The sequence below is a fragment of the Gossypium arboreum genome, chromosome 10 (genome assembly GCF_025698485.1).
Source record: "Gossypium arboreum isolate Shixiya-1 chromosome 10, ASM2569848v2, whole genome shotgun sequence".
In the NCBI taxonomy this organism is placed as follows: domain Eukaryota; kingdom Viridiplantae; phylum Streptophyta; class Magnoliopsida; order Malvales; family Malvaceae; genus Gossypium; species Gossypium arboreum.
In genome coordinates this window covers 63,124,233-63,142,357 of record NC_069079.1, presented here as the reverse complement: position 1 = coordinate 63,142,357, position 18,125 = coordinate 63,124,233, and the positions used below count along the sequence as shown (strand labels likewise).

General features: G+C 34.7%; 1 protein-coding gene across 2 annotated transcripts; it reads left to right on the top strand.

Annotated features, from left to right (window-relative positions):
* The first annotated feature begins 2,371 nt into the window (after positions 1-2,371).
* LOC108488481 (type IV inositol polyphosphate 5-phosphatase 7-like) lies at positions 2,372-7,863 on the top strand. Of its 2 annotated transcripts, XM_017792755.2 has the most exons (15): positions 2,372-2,844; positions 3,078-3,159; positions 3,442-3,533; positions 3,671-3,758; positions 4,156-4,245; positions 4,335-4,419; positions 4,508-4,612; positions 4,709-5,396; positions 5,512-5,705; positions 5,985-6,093; positions 6,240-6,388; positions 6,565-6,809; positions 6,933-7,004; positions 7,370-7,439; positions 7,546-7,863. In XM_017792755.2, the coding sequence occupies exons 3-12, from the start codon at positions 3,504-3,506 to the stop codon at positions 6,785-6,787; spliced, it is 1,761 nt and encodes a 586-aa protein (XP_017648244.1). In that variant the 5' UTR covers positions 2,372-2,844; positions 3,078-3,159; positions 3,442-3,503; the 3' UTR covers positions 6,788-6,809; positions 6,933-7,004; positions 7,370-7,439; positions 7,546-7,863. The 2 variants fall into 2 exon arrangements, with proteins under 2 accessions (XP_017648244.1, XP_052876389.1); XM_053020429.1 differs by having other exon boundaries at positions 2,372-3,533.
* Positions 7,864-18,125: the final 10,262 nt, after the last annotated feature.

Below are 18,125 nucleotides of genomic sequence, written 5' to 3'. Positions count from 1 at the left end.
AATTAATTATTATCACACGTCAAAATTAATATACATTAATTTTTTTTATTTTGGAAAATTTAACTAGTAACGCAAGTTTAAAATTAATAGAGCGAAAATTGCGCTAAAATGTTTTTTAATAAAATTAAAGTCATGGTGGTAATATTTATTTATTTTCAGAATTTAATTGTAATTACCATGTGATCGACTGCTTTTTAGTATGTAGTAGAATTAGATAGTTTGAGTGTAAGAATTCTTGAAGGCCCGAGGAGCAAAGCCTGGACGGCGGCTGCAGAATTTAGGAACTATAAAATTTGAGTGGCACTTTCCCCTAAAATCCGGAGTAGGACTATTTTCATTTGCAAAAAAATATAAAGTCAAGAGTTTCGTTAAGACTATTTGGGTGTCTTTCTCCACATAGGATTAAGCGATGTTGTTGCTTAAAGTGGCCTAATTTTAAATCCAAAATAAATAAAATTGAAAATTAAATTAAACTATTTATGGTTCAGCGCCAGAAAAGGAAGTTTGGTAGTAGCTTGAATTAACTAGGGCGGTGGCAGTGATAAAGAAGAAAGAGCAGTAATGACAGTTTTGGCTTCAAAAGTATTTTTGGAAGAAAAGTTGTGTAGAAACAATTTCGCTTTTATTGAAATTTTAAACTTTTCAGAAGTCATTTCAAAAGACTTCAAACGGAGAAGCTAAAATTTTAGCTTTTCCTCTCCCAAAAGCACTTTTAGTGATTAATTACTTTTCATCCCTCCAATAATATAGTACTTTCTGTTTTTTTCTTGATACTTAATTACAAATATGTTAAAATTATTAATTAAAATAAAAATATTTTTAAAATACTAATTACAAATATTTAATAGTTATATTTAAATATTTAAAATATAGTTTATATATTCTAATTAAATTTTATAAATAATTAATATTTATTGCTTAAAATATTTAAAATTTATATTTTATATATTAAAATATTAACAAGAAGTTATAATAAATTTTTATATTCTTATTAAATTATAATAATATTAACTAATTTAAATATTATTTAAATGTATATTTGTTACTTGATAATAACATGTCTAAAATGAACATTTTATTTCTCAAAAGCATTTTTTGACAGCAATGCTAAACACTCAAATTTTAAACCAAACTTTTCAAAAACACTTCTCAAAAGCACTTTTTTCACAACATTTCTCAAAAATACTTTTCAAAAGCAATGAAGAACTGGCCCTTAGTTTCCAAGGGCAGTGGTCTAGTTTAGGTTGAATGGAAACAGTCAGATTAGCTAACAACATTCTCTGCACTCCCTTTCCATTTTCGAAATAAAACAGGTTAGACTTCTGGTTTGCTTAACTCCACTATTCAATCATCTTCAAAAATTAAATAATATAATTAAAATAAGTTACAAAAAAAAAAAAAGTAGGAAAATTATATTTTTAAGAAACGAGGAAAAATTAAAAATTAACCGATTTTTAATACAGTATTAAAATAGAGATAGAGTCATATGATTTGAGTCTATGTTAAAACAATTATCTATAATAGTTTTAACTATATTTTCATACAAGAGAATTTATTATATATTTTAAAAATTTTATTGAATTTGATTTCAATAAATTCTTTTTTCTCAATTTAATTTATAAATTTAATTAAATGAATTAAAGTAATTTGATTTTTAAATTCTTATAATGTAACAATGTTGCAGTTGCACCTTGCTCCACCTTGCTAAAAGAATCCAATTTTATATACTAAATATTATTTTCTTTGATTGAAATGGTATGGTTGATATTAGATTTGACTGTTAAAATGGGTTGTGATTTTTATATATATTATTTATTTTTATTCAGTTTAAGAAAAATCATTATTTTTTATAAAATATACATTGATTATATTTTTAATTTTTAATATAATTAAAGTGTGTATTACAATTTTAGAATAGGGTGTTAAACCCTAAGATTTCGTTTGATAGAATAGAAAGAAAATGGAAGAGGTAGAAAAATAAAAATAAAATAAATAAAATAAAATAAAATATTTAAAAATTCATATCTCTTATTTTCTCTTCTATCATCATTACAATTGGGAAGTATTAATTTTATGTATTAATATTAAAATGATCATCTCTTTTTTTCTTAGATTTTTCTTTTACACTCAATTCATTTTTTCTAATTTTTATTATATATTTCTACTATTTCACCAATCAAGCACACGAAATTTTAATCGCTAGCTTTGATATGTATGTATTTTCGGAATGTCGAATGTCACCAAGCACGGGTTAACATTTTCCACAAGCACACAAAAAAATTGTTTGAAAGACCTGAAGTTATAAGGGATATTGGGCTGTATTAGCTACTGCATATATGGGAAGAAAGGATCTCTTTTAATACTTAATGCACCAATAGGCAATAGCAATAGGCGGGCTCTAAAAACAGATATTTTTCCAAGTTTTCATAGTGAACAAAAGAATAAAATCCAAAAACTAAAATAAAAATTGGAAATCAAAGAAAGAGAGGGAAAGGAAGAGACAGAAACAAAATGCAGTAGTAGTACTGCTACAAAGCATTCCCCTTTATCTTTATTGCATCTTTAACTGCTTTATTACTTTGATCGTGGAAGACCAAGAATAGGGAAGAGTTTTACAGAAGAGAAAAGGGAGTTCAAAGACAAAGTGGCAGTGAGGATGCATGGTAGATCTCTTACCACCTCCAAAACACTTTGCTGACCAGGGCAGCCTTTCCCTTAACCTGAACATGTCGTTTTAACATTGAATACATTCAACAAACGACATTGCCTCTTTGCCCCCCCTTGCCCCATCATGTTGGAATTGCCTTGAGATTCGAGGAACTAAAGAGTCTCTACGAATCAAAGGTTAAAAATCCCTTTTATTTTTTCTTTTTCGAAAGAAATTTACGATCGACACTAAATTGAATAAAGAGGACGACGAAATTAATAGAGTGGAGGAGGGAGTTTTTCTCTCTCTAGTGCACTTTATTCTGTCGATACTTTGCTGTTTTACTGAGAACGAGGCTCGCTTTGTTTAACAATGTTCTTTCTTTCTTCCTCTTTCTTTATGTCTGCTGCATTGTCTTGTTCTACTTCAGGAATCTGCCTTCTCTTCCCATCTCACTTCCACGAATTAAAGTGCTCTTTCTTGCTGTAGTCGTTGGACCTTCATTTTCTCAGGTTTTTTGGCTTCTTCCTTTGCTTTCGTATGCGTAATAGCACTAGAAAGAAGAAACTAAGACAATCCCGGTTCTTGTTTACTTCTCTTTGGTTAATCTTTTACCTTGTTTTTGTGCAAGCAAACATAGACACATTTGTTTGCCTAGTTAACTATCTGGGACCAAAGAACTCAGTTTGTTTTACTCTAGTAAAAAGCCCGAAATTAGGGGAGGAGAGTACCGTCTATGGGGTTCTATTAACAGCTTAATTTCTTTTATCTTTTTTCGGGGTTATTACAAGCAGAGCTGGGATTTCCGGGAATAGTAAAGAGCAATTTAGGAACTGTATGAAGTAGAAGTCTAACTATGACAGATGGGAAACCAAAGAAAAGCAAGGTTTTTTTTCTTCTTCTTCTACTTCGTCCTCTGTTTCTGCTTTCTTGTACTAAATTTATGAAAAAGAAAATGGAGGTTGTTAACTGGTTAGTGTTCTTGTATTGGGTGTTTATTACTTTTTTTTTGGTGGTGTGTAGCTCTCATGGTCCAAAAAAATGGTCAGAAAATGGTTCAATATCAAGAGCAAAACTGAGGACTTTCAAGCAGATGATCATGTTTATGGAGGTGGGTACTACGGTTTTCTTTTTCCTGGTATTTAACAATGGTTGCTTAGTAATATTCGTCAGTTATGGAAATAGTAAGGGGTTAAAATCTCAAGTTTTTAAGCCGGAGAAGAAGAGAGGTTGGTTTTTGTGAGAAATGAAGGAAAGAGAACATTTTTCCCCGATCCAATTAAAACATGCCAACCTAGCACGAATTACTCGGTTAATTGAAGGCTTATCTTTTCCTGGATTCCTTTTATTAGTACCCAAGATTCTGATATTTTCCTTTTCTTGTTCATGCAATTTCTCTTCAGCCACACAAGGCATCGTTGAATATTCCATTTGCAGCTTCAGTTTTTATTTTTTGAAGTTTTCTTCTGTTTCATAACTTGTATATATAACTTGGTTGATGTATGAAGGTGCTTTTCATCAAACTTCAGGAGGTGAAGTAGAATACAGGACTAGCTTCTCAGAAAGGGAGCCATGCACAATAAAAAAGAGTAAAACAGGTTCCCAAGCTCACCATCTTCTAAGAAGAAATTGTGCTTTGGACTTTTGTTGTTATTGTTTATTTTTGAAATGTTACTTTGATGTGCAGAAAAATTTAGTAAGAATACAGAACGAAGCAGGCGAGGGAGAATGAATCTCGATCACCCTCGAATCATAGATGTCCAAAATTATAGGTACCTTTCACTTCAATTTTTCGAATGTTTTCATTTTTATTCCTTTTTGACGCATCTATAACAACTGTTCTCTTTTCCATTGGAGCAGCATATTTGTAGCCACATGGAATGTGGCTGGAAGATCCCCACCTAGTAATTTGAATGTAGAAGATTGGCTTCATTCCTCTCCTCCTGCAGATATATATGTCTTAGGGTATGTTTGAAAGTTTTGATTTTCATGTCTTCCTTAGCAAACTCGATTATAGGCCCTTTGCTCATGGAGTAGTTTCTTTCCCATTTGGTTTGGTAGGTTTCAAGAGATAGTTCCTTTGAATGCTGGGAATATTTTGGGGGCTGAAGACAATGGACCGGCCAAAAAGTGGTTGTCTCTCATTAGAAAGACTCTAAATAATCTTCCAGGAACTAGTGGAGGAGGGGGTTGCTATACACCATCTCCTGTTCCACAGCCCATTGTTGAGATGGATGCAGACTTCGAGGGGTCATCTAGGCAGAAGAATTCATCTTTCTTTCATCGCCGATCATTTCAGACAACCAACAGCTGGAGAATGGACAATGACCCCTCCATTTCACAACCACGACTTGACAGACGATTGAGTGTTTGTGATCGGGTAATATTTGGTCATAGGCCAAGTGACTATGATTCCAGTTATAGATGGGGTAATAGGCCTAGTGATTACTCCCGGCCTAGTGATTACTCCAGGCCTAGTGATTACTCCAGATGGGGTTCTTCAGATGACGATAACGGGATTGCAGATTCACCCAGTACTGTATTGTACTCTCCAATGTCCTATGGTGGATCTGCATCAAATGAACAAGGATATAGGATGACGGGACATTCAAGGTACTGTCTGGTGGCTAGTAAGCAAATGGTTGGCATATTTCTCACAATTTGGGTAAGAAGTGAATTGAGAGATCATGTTAAAAACATGAAAGTATCTTGTGTTGGCAGAGGACTGATGGGTTATCTTGGAAATAAGGTATTATTTGACTGTAAAAATTCGTAGCCTTTCACTTTGATTTCCATATAATAGCTTGTCTCCGCCTCTTGAATCAGAGGCACTAATGATTAACCCATATGACTTTGTTCGCCAGGGTTCTATATCTGTTAGTATGTCGGTGCATCAAACAAGCTTTTGCTTCATCTGTAGTCATTTAACTTCTGGGCAAAAGGAGGGTGATGAGCTAAGAAGAAACTCTGATGTCATGGAGATTCTTAAGAAGACGAGGTTTCCACCAGTTCATAATGCTGCTGATGAGAAGTCTCCTGAAACAATCCTTGAGCATGAGTAAACCCTTTCCTAGTCTACCATCAATTAAATTCTTTTTCTTTTCTTTGAAATTACTTAATGCATATGGGAAAAAAGGGATTTGAAAGTATATAAAGAATAGCTCTGAAACAATTTATATGAATGAACTCTTTATCATTTGATGATCAAGAACAGCTCTAAATCAACAGAATTTCCTTTTAGGATAATGCGAAATGGATCCATCTTGTACATGCAAACTGCTAATATTTTGTTCCTCCCTTTCGCTTGCATATACTGACTGTTTATATTTTAATCCAGTCGAATAATTTGGCTTGGGGATTTGAACTACCGAATCGCCCTCTCATATCGGTCGGCCAAGGCACTTGTTGAGATGCAGAATTGGAGGGCATTGTTAGAAAATGACCAGGTATGCTTTACTGTCCTGTTACAAACTCCACAAATTTCGTCCGAAGTGTTTTTTAGGCCAAATTTCTTCACAGGTCTGAAATTCATATGATAAGTTTTACAGAAAAGTTTAATAAGAAAACCTTTCATTGATGGTTTTCTTTGCAGTTGAGGATAGAGCAGAAAAGAGGACGTGCTTTTGTGGGATGGAATGAAGGAAAGATTTACTTCCCACCAACATACAAGTATTCAACTAATTCGGACAGATATGCAGGAGATGATATGCACCCAAAAGAGAAATGCCGAACTCCTGCTTGGTAAGAAAATTCTTCCCACCATAAGGCATGATCAAGTACTTGAAATCATAGCTTTGACATTAACAAAATGATAGTGTATTTAAGAACCCTCCCACATCTTCTGTTGCATTTTTTTTTTTCTCTTTTCAAATTTAACAACTTGAAGTGCTGACTTAATTTAACTTTGTTGTACAAAGGTGTGACCGCATATTGTGGTACGGGGAAGGCCTCCACCAATTATCTTATGTCCGTGGGGAATCTAGGTTCTCAGATCACCGACCAGTTTACGGTATATTTTGGGCTGAGGTTGAGTCAAGCCATGGCCGATTGAAGAAAAGCATGAGCCACTCTAGTTCAAGGATTGAGGCAGAGGATCTTCTGCCATATGCGCATGGATACACTGAGTTGAATTTCTTCTGAAGAGTGAGGGCCCTCGCTGAAGGTATACCTTATCACATTCATTCAATTAGGCTTTAGCTGTCTTGTTTCCATATTATCAAACTTAACTCTTTTTTGAATTCGAAAATATTTGTTTTTCCTACTACTAAGTGATCTTCAATGGCAGTAAATATCTTTTGGAGAAATTTCAAGGTCCTTCTGCATATCAGCAATAATCTGGCATTCTGAAATCAACCAGGTAAATCCCTGTCATTACTTTTTTTCTTTTTTTTTTTTTTTTACTTTTCTTAAGTGGTGTGCAACAAATTTGTCTAAACTCTAAAGTAGACAAATGCTAGCACACTTGTGGTCCATGGGCAGGCATAACCCATACTTGACTCGATTTAAACATGTCTTCCAAGAAACTGAATCATGTCTCTTAGCTTTTGTCACTTAGCTAATGGACTGTACGAGAATCTACATGAAAACTATTTCATTTCCTAGAAACAAAATGTATGTACTTGTGCGTATCATCAAAGTGTTTGATATTTTTGTTCTTTCTTGCAAAGAGCCATTCCTTGTTCTTAATTATATAAATTGAATATCGGTCTCTTATGTTTGTAGGAATGTACTTTGGGGACTTTCATTATTAAAGGTGATGGCGACATTCCTGTGCTCTTTAAACCAAAACAAGGTTGGTCCACTTTTTTCTCTCTTTTTTTTTTTGGGGGGGGGGTAGTGGGGAGGGTGTTAAATATTTAGTTTCCTGTAATAATCTGATTCAATGTTTTCTTGATCAGGTGTAAATTCTGCATAAAAACGACGTTAGCTTACAATTACCGGTCTTAATGCAATGCATAGTTAACTGATATACAAACACCCACTGCTCCTTTCCCATTATTCTTCATAATTACCAGGTACTGTATATACATACACACTTCATTTCTGGTGATTACATCTTATACTTAAAAAGCTGAAAGACAAATGTGATAATGATACGAGCTTTTGATGTTTTTGAGGGGTGAAGTTGGTGTATCAAGAACTGCCCGAAGTGGGTAGTTGAAGATTGTTTTTTTGATGATGATTCTTTTGTTAAGTAATTCTTTTTAGCAGCAAAAGATGAAGTACGGTGGTTACTTTTTGTTTTAAATTCCAAAGAAAAGTAAAGGTTTGACAATACTCATTAAGTGATAGAAGAAATGTAACAAAAAAAAAAAAAACGGAAGAAGATAATAATAGACAAGGGAATGATTCTTTTATCCTCGCTGCTTTTGCTAATGATTTTACTGGAAAAGTTGGTTTCCCGGATATTCTAACATCTACACCGCCATTTTAAAAAAAAATATATTTTTAGGTGATCTGTGTTTCTGTTGTGTCACTCAAATTTTAAAAAATTATTTTAATAATTAATATTATTAAAAATTTAATATTTTGACCACTTTTCCATTAAATCACTAGCGGAATTTGACGTGACTCTTTTTTATTATTAAATACTTAGTTTGTTACTTGTTCAAATAGTTATTCAAACGGTTGTTCAGACACAAGTTTAAACAAGATAGAAAACAAAAACGAAAACAATGTAGATAAGGAGAATAAAGAGAGATAATCACACAAAGTTTATTGATGTAGTTCAGAAATAATCTTATTTTACGAAGTTTCATTTAATGAATGGTTTATTCAACAACCGATTCAGTCACCTATTAATTAAAGCTTAATTTACTTTTACATAAAAAATAATTACAATCTCAGTAGCTAGTCCCAACTTGGTACAACTATTTAATCAAAACCTCACTTACAATTACATTTAGCTCTTTCAAAGAATGCTTATAAAATAAATGTAAAATACAAGAAAAATATTACCAAAGATACCAATAGAATCAACACGAAGCCACTCTCTAAAAAAGATGCATCTTCATATGCAAATAAGCTGCCTATTTATATGCAAAATAAGGTAGCTCCTCGTAGCAAAATTTGTGTAGATAAATTATCCTTTTTAATTGCACAATAGGCTTGGATAAAGACATCCAACACTTATCCCCTAAATAAATCCTAAAAAAATCAACACTTTAATCACCAAACAAATAGCTTATGATAAGGAGAAGCATAGTAGGAAAAGACATGTCGATTTCTAAGTCTCTTCAATATCCAAATTTGATCACCATAAGAAATTATCCAAGATAAATCCTTCCATTATGATCATCAAATAGAACCTTCAAGTCCAAATAAAATATCAAACTTGATCTCCAAGTAAAAGGATAAGGTTAATGATAAATATAAGCTTTTGAGATAAAGTAAGTTGATCTAGCCTTCTCTTCTTACCTCAAATTTGATCAACATCATAAAACATGTTTTGAGAATCATTTGCTTCTGGAAAAAAAAATCATGGAGGTCCAAGTCAAAATGTCAACATATAAATCCTTTTAAGTTGTCCTGAAGTTCACTCTATATTGTTGTTGATATATGCACGGATGATGTGAAATTTATTAAATTTCATTCATTGAAGTTGTCAATTTTCAAGTTGGGAAAATCAATCGACTTGCAACGACTTTTTGGATGAGAACTAGACATTTTTGGGTTTAGATATATCATATAGTTTGAAGATCTATCTCTTAACTTTGAAACGCACTTTGAATCACTCAATTTTGAGTTTGGAAGCCTAAGTTATGACTATTTTAGTGAAGACTGCGTGAACAAAATTTTAGATGGGATTATTACGAAAATTACGAGTTTCGGACTTTTAATTTGAGTGTATTTCATATTGGGTTAGATTTTTAGACTTAATTTTTATTATATATGATCTCAATATTGTATTTAATAGGTTTTATTATTTTATTATTTATTTATTCCGAATTTTGAATATTATTTAAGTATTTTAAGTTGTTAGGAGTTTTATGTTTCTTAGTCAAACAATAAAGTTTAGTTTAAAATTACTTCTTATTAGATTAATTATAGTTTCAGTATACTTTAGAGTTTTATTTGGATGTACTTAGCTAGCTTATATAAAGGCTTCTTCATTGTTCATTAGGGACATGATTGTTTTCATTAATAAAGTTTTCAACTTTATGAATTATTTTCTTTGTGTAAGATTTCTTTCTTATGATTTTTAGAAATAGTTTTCTTCTCAATTTTCTTCAAGGAGTTGTGAGAATTTATTCTTCATCCTTCAATTTGCCAAGGATGATTTCTTGGAGGGTTGATTAGAGCCATTGATTGAGTTTGTGGGAATTTATATCTCAAAAGGTTCAATTGGACACTTATCAACTATTCATCACATCCATCGATTTATTCTATCCATCTTCCACTTTTAAATTTTGTCTATTTATTTATTTATTATTTTAAATATTTATTTTTAGTTCTTAAATTTCTTTTTTTAATTTTTTTGTTTTCTTTAATTTTTAAATTTGTTTATTTCTTCTTTCATGTTAGATCAAAACCTTTCCTTCTTGAGTCAAACAACTTGAATACGATCTTGATATGCTAATAAAGAATAAGTAGAGGAAGCGGATGCAAAATAACCTCTTGCTGCAATTGATCCACCACGTGGTAATCTGCTATTCTACGATTTGCACTTACAAGACTTACCACCACCACCACCACCACAATTGCCGATAGAGCCATTGATGTCACGGGATGAACGAACACTCAGAGACTATGTGCTACTGGATCTGAATGCGGTACAAGGCAATATCACCAGGCCAACGATCATAACGAACAATTTTGAGATAAAGCCGACAATGATCCAGATGATCCAAAACAACCTATAGTTCAGAGAGACAATGATAGATGACCCAAATCAACACTTAAAATAGTTTCTCCAACTTTGTTGTACTTTTAAATTCAATAGGGTCATCGATAACGCTATTCGTCTTCAGTTGTTCCTCTTATCCTTAATCAATAACGCCTTTTCTTGGTTAGTGATCACCTATAAATGAGTTATCATTTATAGTAAAATATAATAGCAAAAACATATAAGAAGTTAGAACGACGATGTCCGTAAGTGCACAGGTCAAATTGTAATATAGTTAGTACAACGAAATAGTCGAAAGTATTCTGAGGATCGTACTTAAGGGAGGATGAAATAAATTATGTAAACCTTTTTACAATAATAAGTCTAAGTACTAGTAATTAATTCATATATTATGATGAACCATAAAATAGATTGCTGAAATAAAAATAAATAATGAAAATAAATAATCAAGAAAAATAAACAAACAAATTAAATCAAAAAACCAATCAAGAAGATTAACTCACTTCAGGGTTTGTAATTAACTTTGGATTAGGGTTTTAAGAGAGATTAACCACCGATTAACCAATTAGACCTCCTGTCCTCTAATTAACTAATTGGTTGGTTGATACTTGCTTATCTCCCGACCTCACTTTCTCAACCATGATTAACTACGATTTACTCGGTTCAACGTATCTCCCAACCTCGTCTAGCCCATGATAACTTCTTAGGGTTGTTAGACGTAGTGGTTTAAGAACACATAATTCATACCAACTAACCCCTCTCGGGAAAATCTTAAATCCTCTATTAATCACATCCCCATTCACTCGTTAATCTCTTCTAAGAGATTTTTCCACTCATGTTATTCATAATATCAATCTCAATTGAATAACTCATGTGAAGAACGCAACTGATTCAGAAGAGAAAAGAGATTTAAATAATTGTGGATTTTATCTTGAATAGGAAACGAAGCAGCAAATTGATTGATTGGAATTATAACACCTTATGCCTGATCCAGTCACCTGACCGCAATTTATACATTACATACTTGTCAATTTAAGTTTACAATTCATACATAACATAGAAATTACATTCATTTGCCTTGTTCCATAATTTCTACCATGTCAAATGGTTAAACCTGGATAAATCAAATCATCAAAACATAACATGCCAAGATTCATATACGTCTTGTTTCATTTCCATTTCGATAATTAACTATTTTCCCCGGAGAATAATAGTAAATCAATTTTGGATACACAGGAGGGTAATGCTCATATGAGCTAACATAAGAACATTAATTGATACAAGATGCTGCTCACACAAGCTTCAGAGAATCTGCAACACATGTAGGATCTCAAGCCATCGGGACGGTATCCATCACTGATACATAGTACTTGTTAAATATAACACCAGCCCAAAGTGCCTGCTACTGAAAACAACAGCAACTAATGCCTACTAAATATACACCAGCACTAAGCCTGCTATACCTTAAGACATGTTATTTGTATTGTAACACCCCTATCCCGTCTCCGTTGCAGAATTAATGTTACGAAATGTAACCGAACTAAATAGAACATTTGACTTCAATTCACTATAATTAACCAAATAAATTACAAACATATAAAAAATAAATCAATTCAGGGTATAAATACACTTATAGGTCTTAATTCAAGCTTAAGAGACCCTAAAAATAGTTTGAAAACAATCTGAATTAAATTAAAACAAATCAGAAAATTTCAGAAAAACTTGAAAATCTGAAATTTTTCAAAAAAAGTGGTCACATGGCCATGTGGCCAAGCCGCATGACATAACCTAGACCGTGTGAACACTTGAAATCAGGACACACAACCATGTCCCAGCTCGTGTGAGCATTCAAAATAGGATCACACGGTTGTATCGTAGGTTGTGTGCCAAATCGTATGTATATTCGAAGTTGGGTTACATGTTCGTGTTGCAGGCCGTGTGTTGGACCGTGTAACAAACTGTTTTGCTCACACGGCTGTCGCAGGTCGTGTGCTAGGCCGTATGGATACTACACCTAAAAAAAAATAATACACAAGGCCGTGTAAGGTGACCGTGTGTGGCACACGGCCGTGTGACAGCCAGTGTCACTGGTCGCGTGCATAATTTTTAACCCTTAAATCAAGCAAAGTCATGCACCATTCGTCGCACAAAAAACATGCCATATCTAGATCGTTTCCTAGGTTCAAAAACATATTCAAATCAGTAATTATATGCCAAAAATCCATTCATCCTATACCAAACCAATATGCCATTCAAAGGCACTACAATCAAAGATCATAAACTCAACTAACCGAGCTAAGAAATCACATAGCATTGTCATTCTCAATCCATCAACCAAATTGACCAAAGTATGAACATACTCAAAGTTCACCATTCCAAAGTGTTAACATCTAACTCTTGACCATTAGGAAGGAACCCAACCAAAAACACTTCAAACATAAACATTCAAACCAAACATTTCACTAGGAACACCATTTTAACATAACATTTACATAATTACAATAAAACACCTATAAACATATCACATCCCAAAATAGAAAACAAAAACTACCAAAATAGATGGATAGTGTGAGCTTCCAGTCGATCCGTCCAGCCAGTCTGCGAACTTGACAACTACTGTAACACCCCAAACCCGGCCTAGACGTTATGGCCTAATCTAGAGATGTCACAAAGAATGAGTTTACTTATGTAAAATCATTACAATTATTGAACTCATGTACTTCATATCCATTTTCGAGAACGTTGATTAATTAGTTTATTTTCCAAAATGTGACATCCCAAAATTTGACCATAGTCGGGAAGTGGTTTCGGGACCGCTAAACCGAGTCACCGACATGTTCGAACGTAATATTTATTGTCTAGAATATGTGAAAAATGCATGTGTGAATTTTGAATTCTTTGATTTAGTTAATTTGATTGTGAATTGAAAGAAAAAGGACTCATGTGAAAGGATTTAAATATATGTGGCTAATTTTAAGAGATTAATAAAAGGATGAAGTAAAATAAATGGACTTGCATGTCAAATAGCCCATTCCTAAGGCTAGTGGCGGCCATGTCAAGAGTGATGGGCAAGGAAAACATGTTTCAAACATGTTTAGTTAATGGATTATGCTTGAAAGAATAAAGAAATGAAATTGAAAAAAAAAGGGATATGATGAAAACAAAAGAGAAAAAAAGTGTCCATCCTCTCATCTTTTTCTTGCTTGGCGAATATACTAGGAAGAAAGAGGAAAAAGCTTGAGAAAAATCAGCCATGGGAGCCTACTAGACTAAGGTGTTTTGATACAAGAAGGTATGTTTTATGCCACTCTTGAAAATGCATGCATGATTTGGAGGATTGGTTCAAAATTTTCCTTGAATCTCGAATCGAAACTAGGTTGTTAGGTGAGTTAAATTTCGCCATGAATGTTGTCTTCCTTGGTGAGTGTTTTGATGTTGTTGTGATGAAAGCATGGAGATGAGTGAGTTCGAATGTTTAACAAAAGGAAATTTTGTGCCATTGAGTTCTTGTTGTTATGTGTGTGTGTGTGAATGAGTATTCGGCCATGCTATAGAATTTATGTTGCAAAATGATTAATGCTTAATGAGATGTATAATAGTACTTGTGAATGAGCTTGAGGGTATTTAAACAATTAGACATAAAAAGTGTGGTAATGAGGTTGAAAATTGTTGGATGGTTAATTGGGTAAGGAATGAAGCATTCGACCATATGGGGTATGAATGGGCATAGGTGTTAAATACTTTGTATTGGAAATTTTGATAATAAGTAGCAATAAATTAAGATGAGATTGAGTAAAATTTCAGCTTAGTTGTGCTAAGTATTCGCAATAACCAAAATAATGCATGTGAATGCCGTATGTTTGTGTTTGATGGAGAGGTAAATTGTTTGATTCAGCTCAAGAGCAAAGGGGACTAAATTGGACAAAGGAAAGGAGAAAGCAAACGAGTAGCCGATTTGGAACCGTTCTACCCCAAACAAGGTAAGTCGTTAAGCACATATGTTTGATATTGCTCAAATGATTGGAAAATCTATGCAATTGTGTTTAATGGAATGCTATATATGTATGAATGAAATTGTATGTGTATGGAGTGATGACAATTGTTGAATGTAAAAGAAATAGTGAAATGTGTAGAAAGTTTTCTTGGCACTAAGTGTGCGGGCAATACGTGTGTATGGTGACGAGATTGGCACTAAGTGTGCGTGTTGGAAATATATGGCACTAAGTGTGCGTGTTGGAAATATATGGCACTATGTGTGCGATTTACTATGGCACTATGTGTGCGATTTACTATGGCACTATGTGTGCGATTTACTATGGCACTATGTGTGCGATTCGCTATGGCACTATGTGTGCGAACATAATAAGCACTATGTGTGCCACATTCGGTTGTGGAAATAAATTGTGCATGAACGAGGTAAGTGATTGAGCTACTAACTAGGTATCGAAATTGGGACCTGACGGTGTATGCATAAAATTATCTAGTACATTGTTGTTCCAACTTGTGGAAACGGATCCAAATCGATTAGGGCTGACTTGGCGTTTGATTTGGTTGAAGGACTTGGCATGAGATCGAACCAAAAATTTAAGAAATTGTAGTATAGATTGTTATGGTTGGAAACATCGATTTTGTATTATTTGTTTACTCACTTATGATTGTTATTGTTGGATGGTAGAGTAGTGCTTACGACTTACTGAGTTATGTACTCATTTGGTGTGCTTATTTGTTGTTTATTTAGGTTCTTGATCCATTTTGCGTGCTCGGGATTGTCATCGAAGTCATCACACCGCCTAGCGACTTTTTGGTATCTTCTTCTTAGATGGTTTAAGAAAACATTTCGGCATGTATAGGCTATTATGTTTTGTTTGAACTTGGTATGTAAAATTTTGAATAGCCATGCGAAAATGGCTTATAAATGTTTTGAGCATAATGTTATAATCATTTGGTATGTATATGCTCATTGAGAGGCATGGAAGTGTTTGGCAATGACCAGCCATTAGAATGGGTCATCATGCTTATATTTTGGACCATATATGAAAAAGGGGTGGTTGAATCATAGAAACTATGTGTTAGAGAAAGTCTACCCTAGAAAATGATGCTGGCAGCAACAGTGACGTGGATGTGAAAAATCACTAAAAATAGTAGGAATGGAATTAAATAGTGAATAAATTATGTAAATGAACCTTGATGAATCTATTTTCATATGGAGGAAATGAAACGGTTATATGAGTTGTATGTTAAGAGATATTTGGGTTTTAGTGAAACAGGGACAGAACGGTTTCTGGATTCCCTGTTCCGACTTTGAAAATTCATTATAAATTAACCAGAAATAATTAGGAGTCATACCATATATTTATAAATTCCTCCTTGAGTCTAGTTTCTATAGAAACAAACGGCACCAGTATTGAAGTCCTGCACAGGGATTTATTCGATTTGTAACGCATGAAGGTCAGTGTAGTCCGCCCCTGTAACATGGGAGAGTTTAACTAATAAACTGTACTAATTGGCTTGACCAAAACTTCTAGAAAAAAATATGTAGATGGAAATATGAGTCTAGTTTCAGAAAAAAATTACAAAGCTGATTTTCGAGTTGTAAAACTCAAGTTATGATTTTTGAAGCGACTAGTACACAGATTGACAGCTTGTCTGGAACTTCTCAATAAGTGGTTTGAAGTCTGTTGACACCTCGTGTTCGACTCCGGCGACGGTCTCGGGTTCGGGGTGTTACAATTTTATTGGTATCAGAGCCATGGTTTAGTCGGTTCTAGGACTACCATGGCACGTATGAGTCTAGCTATACATGCCTTAATGTTAATGTTTAAATGTGTGATGACTTCTGACGGTTAAAATGTTTTTTTTGTTGTTTTGATTAGTAAATGGATCCCGATGTAGAGAGAACCTTGGCGGATGACGCTGAAAGTGTAGCGGTTGCTCCTGCACAAGGGACGCTGCCTGTTGAACCTCAGTCATCTGCGAATAATCAAGGTGAGGGGGTTAAACAAGCCTTCTTTACCATGATGAATGAGTGGGTCGCGCAATATGCCCGAACCAATCCGGCTGTCCAACAATTCCCGAATTTGAATAATCCACCCCAAGAGCCCGTAATGCCATCGATTCGACCTCGTGAGGCCGAGTAAGCCACCGTAGATTTGATTAGGAAGCGCGGGCTGAAGAGTTCAGGTCGTGAGTTACCGATGATGCCGAAAGGGCCGAAGTTCGCTTGACAACACCATTCGGTGTTTGATGAACTCATGCACACCGATGAATGTCTAAAGTGTGCTATATCCTTGTTGCGGACTCAACCTACTATTGGTGGAGGACCTTGATTTCCATAGTTCCAAACGAACGAGTTATTTGGGATTTCTTTCAAACGGAGTTTCAAAGAAATATATTAGTCAACGGTTCATCGATCAAAAGCGTAAGGAATTCTTGGAACTCAAGCAAGGCCGCATGACAAGATCTCAATCTGAACATGAGTTTGTAAGACTCGATCGGTATGCCCGGAGTGTGTGGCTGATGAGGTTGCTATGTGCAAGAGGTTTGAAGAAGGATTGAATGAAGATCTAAGACTACTAGTGGGTATTTTGGAGATAAAAGAATTCGTAACACTAGTTGAACGAGCACGCAAGGCGGAGGAACTTGGAAAGGAGAAGAAGAAGGCTGAATTTGAAGCTAGAGACTATCGCAAAAGATCGACGGTAAAGCTCCGCTTCTACAGTAAAGAAATTCGTGGAGGACACCAATAGATCGAGGACGATCATGGGATTTCCATTAGACCACGACCATTGACGGACTCCCGAGCTACTTCGGTAGCTAGTGTGGGCAATAACCGTCAAGAGAAACCTGAATGCTCCCAATGTGGGAGAAGACACATAGGTGAATGTTGGGGTAAGTCTACCAATAAGGCTTGTTACGGATGCGGTTCAAGGACCACCTCATTAGAGATTGCACAGAGCTTGATGAGAAGAATAGGATGCAAGGTGCGAGACCTAGTGGAATGACAACTAGAGGTAGACCACCAAGAATTTCAGGAGGTAGGGGTGGTAGTCGAGAGGGGCTACTTGACACTACTGTTCGATCTGAGACCAGCCTCCTGCTAGAGCATATGCCATCCAGCGACGAGAGGAGGCATCCTCCTGACGTTATCACCGGTACTTTCACTCTTTTCGATACTAATGTGATTGCTTTGATTGACCTGGTTCTACTCATTCTTATATATGCGAAACCTTAGCATCCAAAGAAGACTTTGCCTATTGAGTCTCATCGAGTTTGTAATTGGTGTCAAACCCTTGGGTCATTACGTGCTTGTCAACAAAGTGTGTAAGAAAAGTCCCTAGTGTTTCGAGGTTCTTGTTTTCCCACGGACTTGATGCTTTTACCGTTCGATTTAATTCGACGTTATTCTTGGGTTGGATTGGTTGACCATGCACGATGCGGTTGTAAATTGCAAAGGCAAGACTATCGATCCGAGGTGCGCGAATAACGAGATAATTCGGGTTGAGTCTACGGACTTAAAGGGTTGCCACCGTAATATCGCAATGTTGGCCCGAAATATGTAAGAAAAGGGTACGGCGTACCTTGCGTATGTGCTCGATGACAAGGAGTCGAAAAGAAACCCGAATCTGTGCGGTG

What these genes read in the sequence shown, in the direction of transcription:
- LOC108488481 (XM_017792755.2), top strand. Translation starts at nt 3,504, where the DNA reads ATGACAGATGGGAAACCAAAGAAAAGCAAG. An exon ending in AGATGATCATGTTTATGGAG is followed by an intron (nt 3,759 to 4,155) that starts GTGGGTACTACG and finishes TGATGTATGAAG; the next exon opens with GTGCTTTTCATCAAACTTCA. An exon ending in CATTGTTAGAAAATGACCAG is followed by an intron (nt 6,094 to 6,239) that starts GTATGCTTTACT and finishes TTTTCTTTGCAG; the next exon opens with TTGAGGATAGAGCAGAAAAG.